The sequence below is a fragment of the Triticum dicoccoides genome, chromosome 1B (assembly GCF_002162155.2).
Source record: "Triticum dicoccoides isolate Atlit2015 ecotype Zavitan chromosome 1B, WEW_v2.0, whole genome shotgun sequence".
Lineage (NCBI taxonomy): Eukaryota > Viridiplantae > Streptophyta > Magnoliopsida > Poales > Poaceae > Triticum > Triticum dicoccoides.
Window position 1 is genome coordinate 655,244,161 of NC_041381.1, and position 8,100 is coordinate 655,252,260.

Here is an 8,100-nt window from a genome sequence, read left to right on the forward strand (position 1 = left end):
CGTCTTTGGCTGAGCTCGACGCCCTCACGGTACCTAACACACCGACCATCTTCAATAAATGTATAATCTCCCATTTCCATTGCCTTTCGGATGTCTCACACCGCAGACATGTCTTTGCAGGCCGACGCCCCATGCACCATATTGTACGACATCAACGGCCAGAAGGTGGACGTGGGGAAGGCGACGATAATGAAGCCGAAGGAACAATTGTTCCACAACCTGTCGATCCCCCCTTAAGTCTTCAAGGTTTCCGTGGCCAGTGTCAAACCGGGCCACGAGAATTTGGCTCCTCCAGTACTAGGGGGAGATGACGACGAGACCTCGTGGTGGCTTGGCGAGACGTGGGTCCTGTTGTGGCCAAAGAGTCCGCTTCATTTGGAGGCGGCCAGGAGCACACCCACGACCACGCAGCCTCCGCAAGGTATGAACATCAGCACCCCACCTACCCAATTAGCGTCGTCTGTCGTGCTGGGTGATAGCGGACGGGGCGAGGAATAGGCTCCATTAGTTGCTGATGATGTCACCATAGATGAGGATGAGGACGAAGATGACACTCAACAGTATCTCAATACTGGCGCCATTGATGACGGAGGATTGATGGCTCAGCAGTATGAGTACTCAGCGTTTGAGCATCATGAGTCGGTGCCTGAATTGCCGCCTCGGAGCCTGAACGTACTATAGAAGACCTTCCATCAAAGAAGCATCGGAAGAGAGCGAGGAAAGGCAACAATAAAGTTGCTGCTATGATCCAACCGTCTTCGCAGCCTCGGGCTCAAGACCGTATACCTGTCCGCGGTGCGGCGAAATACCATATCCCCGGTGAACCAATCCTACCTAAGGCATCGGTACAGGCCTTACACAGGAATCTAAGGAGACTTCATGACGATATGCTGGAGAGAGAGAAAAGCCTAATCGCCTCAAAAAATCCAAGATACCCACTCTACGTGGTTAACGTGCCATGGAAAAGGTTGTACGTTGACTCATTCCCCGCGGAGAAGTTCTTCCTTTGATTTGATTACCTCTTCAACATGTTCACTTGAAGAAGCTGGATATTACGTTTGTCCGCCTTTATGCCTTGTACATGAACTACATCATCGGGATTGAGCAGATACCTTATATCTGTGTCGCTGACCCGTACTTCATGCACGAGGGCTTCTTGGCAGTCTGCGCAGAGCACCGTCAATACACGAGGGACTACATCGTCGATTTCATGGTCACCAATAAGGACAAGGAGACGATTCTCGTGCCTTATCATCCCCTGTAAGTCATCCACGCGAATATCCTTCCTTCGATTTCAATCATTCATTTGCAAGGTGGAGGCTAATTAATTTGAGGTGTACTTATTTTGCGCAGCCACGGGCGCGCCATCCTCATCATCCTTTACCCCCGATACTCCCACGCTCTTTACTTGGACTTGTCGAAGAAAATGAACAAAAAAGATTACATCCACATCAAGTCTGTTCTCGACAGTGCTATCTTTTTCTATGGCGTATGGGGTGGAGAGATCTAGGACAAGAAGAAGAGGAACGACAGGCCCGCCTTCAGCCATAAGACCGACTTCTGCTGCATCTAGCAACCGAGTGATACTCTTAGTGATGGATTCTATGTCCTACACCACATGCTGGAGTACAGACGGGATCAACAGAATCTTCGCATGTCTCCTACATCCGGGGATGCCCATATTCTACAATGGGCAAGGAACGTAGGAGATATCGAGGATCATCGGCTTCGAGCTGAGTTCTATCACATCCAGCGTGAACTTGCCCAAATCATCATGAAGGAGGTCCTTGAAAAAACAGGGTTGTTCTACGAGGAAGGGAAAATGTCGCGGGAAGACGTCCGAACACGCGTAGCCGCTCAATGTCTCGATTTGAAGCCTTTCACTAAGCTCGGGGACTATCTCCCTGACTTGGATGGATGGCAGGACATGTTTGAGTGCGATATATGACAATGTGTCCGTTTAGTCCATACTTTCTGTATGATGAAAATTTGAGTTATGCACGATGAAACTTTATTTTTGATGTAATTAAACCGTCCTTCTCGACTAGCAAAGATCACTCTAGTTAGGGCATTTTGGGTACGATGAACTTTGTTATTTATGCTTATGATATGTTGCTTCTTTTTTTTCCAAGTTTGTCTCTTTCTATTGCTCAACTATATATGTTGCATATGATCGACTCATGTGACGATGCAGGTGCATAGATCATCGATGGCGAAGAAGTGCTACGCCAGAAGTATACGACGAGTGGACGGAGTGTCAGGCCCAGGTGTACCAGTTTCCGAGCGACAACAAGTAGTTAGTTTAGTTTTACGCTAGTGCGAGAGAGGGATACGAACTCATGTACTGCATAGTTCCGCTCTCACTCATAGTGATAGCTCTTCTCGTGTATATCATTGTTTAGATGGATGACGATGTAGTTGCAAGAACTTGTATTGCTATTTTCGAGATGATGACGAGAGACCACTTTGTGTTGGATGATGATTATGATGATGACATGATTTGATGCTATGATTACATTTGTATGTGTATGATATGTTAAAGATTATTTTATAAAGCCTGTTCAAATACAAAACAAATATGCAGAAAAAAATAAAAACTAATAAAACTAACAGTAGTGAGGGAAGTAGAGTTAGCAGCAGCACGCTCTTACCAGTAGCGCACCCTATATTAAAGCGCTGCAGATATTAGCAGTAGCGCGTTGTGCTAAAGCTCGCTGCTGCTAGCCATGTATAACAGTAGCGTGGGTAATTAAGCACATGCTACTAATACATGTTAGCTGTAGCGGCCTATCAGTAGCGCGGTGCCCCGCGCTACTGATACACCTAATACGCGCAGTATTGCTAAGCTTTTCCCTAGTAGTGTCACAGGACTCACTCCCGCCTGCTCGATGTGTGGGGGACTACCACCCAACGTCCTGAACCTTCGTGCGTGATTGTTCGGTTTGTTAGCCCGCATGTGATGGAGGGCATAGTAGGCATCCTTCTGACCGCCAGGCGGCTGCTTGATGCAGGGGAATGTCGTATTGTGGGTGAACACGTGCCTGCCGTACCTACGAACTGGCTTCTTAAAGGTGCCTCCAGATTTGGCGTAGCCGGGGAGAGCATCATCAATAACTTTCTTGATATTTGTGTAGTCTATCTTGGAGTCATGGTCCGAGTCGAAATACGTGGCCGTGGAATATTTCGGGCTTAAGAGGATGAGTGTGCAATGTGTGTCACTGCACAGAACACAGAATGTTAGAAAAAAAAGAAGGATCAAAATCTAAGAAATCATATGTTACGAGGCAGTGAGGGGATGACTTACTCGGGAAAGTAAGGCACGAGGAAGTTATCCTTATCTGGGTTTGCCAGAATGACGCCTTCGAGGTGTGAACTCGCGACTTGCCGGTCCCCAGCACTGCCCAAGATCTTGGCATGCATGTAGAAATGGTCGACTATCACGATGTCCGGGGTCTTGTCTCGAATGATCCGCATCTCCATACTCAGCGAAAACAGCCGAACGAAGGTGTAGTGCAGCGGATGAAGGTTAAACATAGCAAAGATGTCATCAAACCGCAGGACAATCGTACCCCCGATGGAGCCATCCACAAAGCCCTTGCCCTCTGGCACCTTGGCCATGAAAACCGGGTATGCCACATCATTCTGGGAGAGACGCCGCTTCTCCAAAGAAAGAACACTGTCATGAAGACTCCGCATAGCACCGGTTGCAACATTGAGCATATTTGTCGGTAGCATCGCCCTACCCGCCACATGCACCATCCTCGAGATATCCTTAGGTGAAGGTGGCCCGTCCTGAGCACGGATCATACTCGGTGCCGGCTGGCTCGCACCGGCGCCCTTGTTAGTCTTCCGTTTCCATCCCTTCTTCTTGATCTGCTGTAATGGGACCGAGTTCTGCTCACAGACCGCCTTCTTGAGCGTGTTGGGGCTGATAATATTTCGCACCTCAGCTATCCGAGGCTCGGTGAAGGCGGGAGCTGGAGGCGTCTCCTGAGAACTGAACGCCAGACGACGCCTGTTGCAATTGGATTTCTCCGCCGTACCAGCTAGATCGCGGTCATCTTGGTTGGGTTCTTGAGAAGGAGGCCCACAGAACTCGTCAGCGTACCCATGTTCGGCAAAGTACTTATCGATGTTGGTAAATGTACCGTCGTCGTTGTCGTTGTTGTCCGGATCCTGTGCCATATGCATGTACGAATCCTGTGCCATAGGGATGTCCGGTATGTCCGGTAGCGTTGCGGCGTTCTTGCCATGGCTTGGCGCCGGCACGACTGGCGGTCTTGTCTGTCGGGTGGTGTACCCCGCCCCCAAACGAATCTGGCTCTTCGACCAAAGCAGGGGCCAGCTTACGCAGGCGCTAAGGGTAATCTCATCTTCTTCGTCGGCCCCAGCGGGTCGAATCGGAGGTAACAACTCGTCGCAGCCTGGCAGCACCCAAACCAGTTCAACCCTATACAAGGTGGATGTCATCGGATTACCGTGGAACACGGGGTTGCCCGGTTGAACGATTCTGCCCTTGGCGACATTGACCAACTCACGCCCACAAAGTGCAGGAGAGTGCAAGGAACATCGGCGGCGCCCTGCGAAAACATGTAGGGCGTCAGGGATACCCAGTCAAAGGCAAGGAGATGAAGTCATCGGCCGAGAGGCTTAGTTACCCTAATGCCGTCGAGCTCGGCTAATGTCGAGGCACCGCCAACGGCGGGCGTGCAACTGATGGAGGGGCCGCTTGCTGGCGAGGTGCCGACCGGCGTACACCCGGGTGCATTAAGCTCCAATGCCCATGCTGGCGCCGGAGACACGAATACCACCTCCGCCGGAGACACCAATGGCACCGCCGGAGACACCAATGGCACCGCCTGCGCGTTGTGCGAGTTGCTGGCCGTGAAGCTGGGAACCGGGGGAGGCCCCTGTTGGCCGCCCGCAATCCACGTCGTCAGCCCATGAATCAACATAGGCACCATGGCGGTGAGCGTTGTTCCCAGTTGTTGTTGCACTTGCTCTTGGACAATCTCCGGAATCCGCGCCACTTGTGCCTTGAGTGCTTCAACCTCGCGCGACTGGCTTTCTGAGCTGGTCTTTTTCTCCTTTCGCCCACCAGCGGTATAGTATGACGACCATTTTGTGGACAAGCCTTTGCCGGCCACACGACCAGCTGATGTCGGCTTACTGAGCTTATCCTTGTTTTTCATTACGTTCAACGCCCTATTTAAAGGGGTGTCGAAAGGGGAGCTCTGAGACGACCCCGCGCTACTGCTTTCAGTGTCTTGCGGAAGGAACGTGAACCATTTAGAAATATTGGGGATTAATTAGAATGCAACCATATGGAGCTAATTACGCGGGGGTGTATTCCTTACCAGAACAAGCTCGAGCGCCCTGGTCTTCGGATCCGTGGTAAGCTCCTTTGTTACCGGGTCCTCCTTGTACCGGGCCTGAGAAAGTTCCTGGTCTGCTTGTCACGGTATTTCTTGAAGTGGGGCGGTAGGCCTTGCTCGGCACGCTCCGCGTCCTCCTTGTCCCATATAGGCTCCGGCACTTTGTAACCACCGGGACCGAGTTGGTGGACCCCTAAGTTCAACTACCGCATTTCTTTCCCCCACTAACTTGATTCGGAGGTTGCGCTGCTCTCGCACTTGATCTTGAACTCCTTGTAGTCATCTTCGCTCATCAAAGGATATTACGCCTTGATCTTCTCATAACTATCACCCTTTTCAATCATTGCCTTCACCGTGCTTCTCCAAGTAGACAGGGCCGTGCTCATCCTCGTGTGGGCGGCACTGTTCACTTTGTTCCCTGAGAGGCGTGTGTTTGCAAATTCAGCGGGGAACTTGTATCGTTCGTGCAGCTTCGTGAAGAGGAGGCTGCGCAAATTCCCTCGGTCCTTATGCCTTAGGTTCTCGGTGTTGATCGAGACGGTGCTCCGGAGAATGCACCCGAGCTAAACCGAGTACCCCTTGACTACTTCTTTGGGCGCCGTCGGATGCCCGTCAGAGTTCACTTCCGTAAATTCCTCCTTGATGGTGCCGAGCACGTTCGGGCGCCGGTCCTTCCGTTGCCTCTTCGGTTGGCTGCCATCTGTGCGTGCGCCGCCATCATCAGTGGTGGCATCCTCGGCAGCACCATCAGTGGTGTCATCCCCGACGCCACTAGGGGTTGTGTAGTCAGGATCGGTGTCTTTCGCGGCGTCCTCATAGCGGTGAGGTTCTTCCTCCAACTCCTGGGATAGCTCCCAGAATTGCTTGCCGCCTGAACCGCCAGCCTCATCGTTGTGGGCCATGTTTCGCTCTAAATAGGAAAAAAGTTTGGTCAAAAAGTTGGTTATTGTCAAGGAACAAGATCATGGTCTCATCATTTAGGGTTTGTCATCACCGAGGCATCCTAAAAGCTAAGCTTTTGTCATTTAGGGTTTGTCGACGCCGAGGCACCCTAAAAGCCTAAGCGTACATCATTTAGGTTCTCATCGACACCGAGGCACCCTAAAAGCCAAGGTTTCATCATTTAGGGTTTGTCGACGCCGAGGCACCCTAAATGCTAAGTTAAGTTTTCATCATTTAGGGTTTATCGATGCCGAGGCACCCTAGGTTGGGCCTAATCACTTGGCACTAATCACTTGGCTCTCTTGCCACCTATGTTGGGTTTATCATCTAGGGTTTATCGATGCTAAGGAGAATTCTAAGTTGGGCCTAATCACTTGGCTCTATTGCCACCTATGGTTTAATGCAGCAAGAATAAAGGGGCAGTTGATCCTACTGAATTAAGTACTAAGATACCCCGGCCCATGCATTAGTAGCAAGTACCCCATATGTCTGATTTTTAGCAAAGTCATGCTAAAATTCACGGAAAATTTCAGCATGACCTTTGCTGAAAATAGGACATATGGAGTACCCAAATTTGCCGGAACGGAAGTTAATCGACATTCCGGCAAACTCAAGGGCCTCTCGGGGTACCTGCAAAATCATTATCCCTGCGTAATGAAGTCCCCAATGGTTCAACATTTCAGAAGATCACAAGTAGCATCATCACAAGTAGCATGCACCTTGCTACCCACACCACCACAAAATAATACTGGAATAAAAACATTACTATGCCAAAGCAAGTGACTTCCACAGCCACACAAATTAATTACTACCAGATGGAGTACTCCTAACTAAGCTTGTACTACAAGTGACATGACAAGCATACCAAATAGGCAACTAAACTGTTTTTACCAAATAGGCAAATAGTATATGCACACCATGCATAGAGGGACAAATCAGGAGTTCAGGACGTGGAGTCTCTGCTCGCGAGCTCAAATACACCATCTTGATCAGTAAAATAAAAAAAATAGTAAATACATAAATTTAAAAGATTCTTAATTTTTTTGACAACAAACATTGCTTAATGTTCACCCTCAAACATACTGTAAATTTCCATTAAAAAAAGTCCTGATGCTTATAAGAACAATGAACTTATAGAAACTCCTTAATATGAATATTATACCGATGATAAAAGAAGTGAGACAAGAAGTGTCTGCAGCCTTGAGTAGATTCCCGGGACCTGAAGGTTGTTCACCCTGCTCATATCAAATATTATGTTGTATTAGCAGCAAGTAGACAAGCCTCCATACATCAAGCCCTAAATGATGAATGGACTGGCCAGAAAGAATCAACAGAAAATAGCAACATACATTTCTATCGATCTTAAGGCCACAGGTGACGAACACCTAGGTTTACTGATTAAAAAGAAACATCATGATCATGTTATTCCATCTGATCCAAAGCAAAAGATGAAGCAGCTTGTGTTTCATAAGAGAAGTACCAAACTTGTAGTACGTTTCTTATTCAACAACATTTAGTTTGACAGCAAAGCTCACAAGAGAGAGAAGTTCCAAACTTGTATGTTTCTTATCCAGCAACATTCAGATTATCAGAAGCATTCAAAGCAAAGCCTATCTACTTGAAGCAAATGTGACAAAATGTAGAAAGCCTATCTATATCTACTTCATCGGCACATTCAAAGCAAAGCGACACTTGTATTTGGGCCATGTGACACAACACAACCGATGCTAGCAATGTGAAGCCACATGACTGTTGGCAGACAATTGCTATGCATTGTGGGGGA

General features: G+C 48.8%; 1 protein-coding gene across 1 annotated transcript; it reads right to left on the minus strand.

Annotated features, from left to right (window-relative positions):
• Positions 1 to 2,548: 2,548 nt before the first annotated feature.
• On the minus strand, positions 2,549 to 5,192 carry LOC119350808. Its single transcript, XM_037618462.1, has 5 exons — positions 4,836 to 5,192; positions 3,946 to 4,176; positions 3,305 to 3,792; positions 3,059 to 3,218; positions 2,549 to 2,557 (listed from the first exon to the last, which is right to left on the minus strand). The coding sequence occupies exons 1-5, from the start codon at positions 5,190 to 5,192 to the stop codon at positions 2,549 to 2,551; spliced, it is 1,245 nt and encodes a 414-aa protein (XP_037474359.1).
• Positions 5,193 to 8,100: the final 2,908 nt, after the last annotated feature.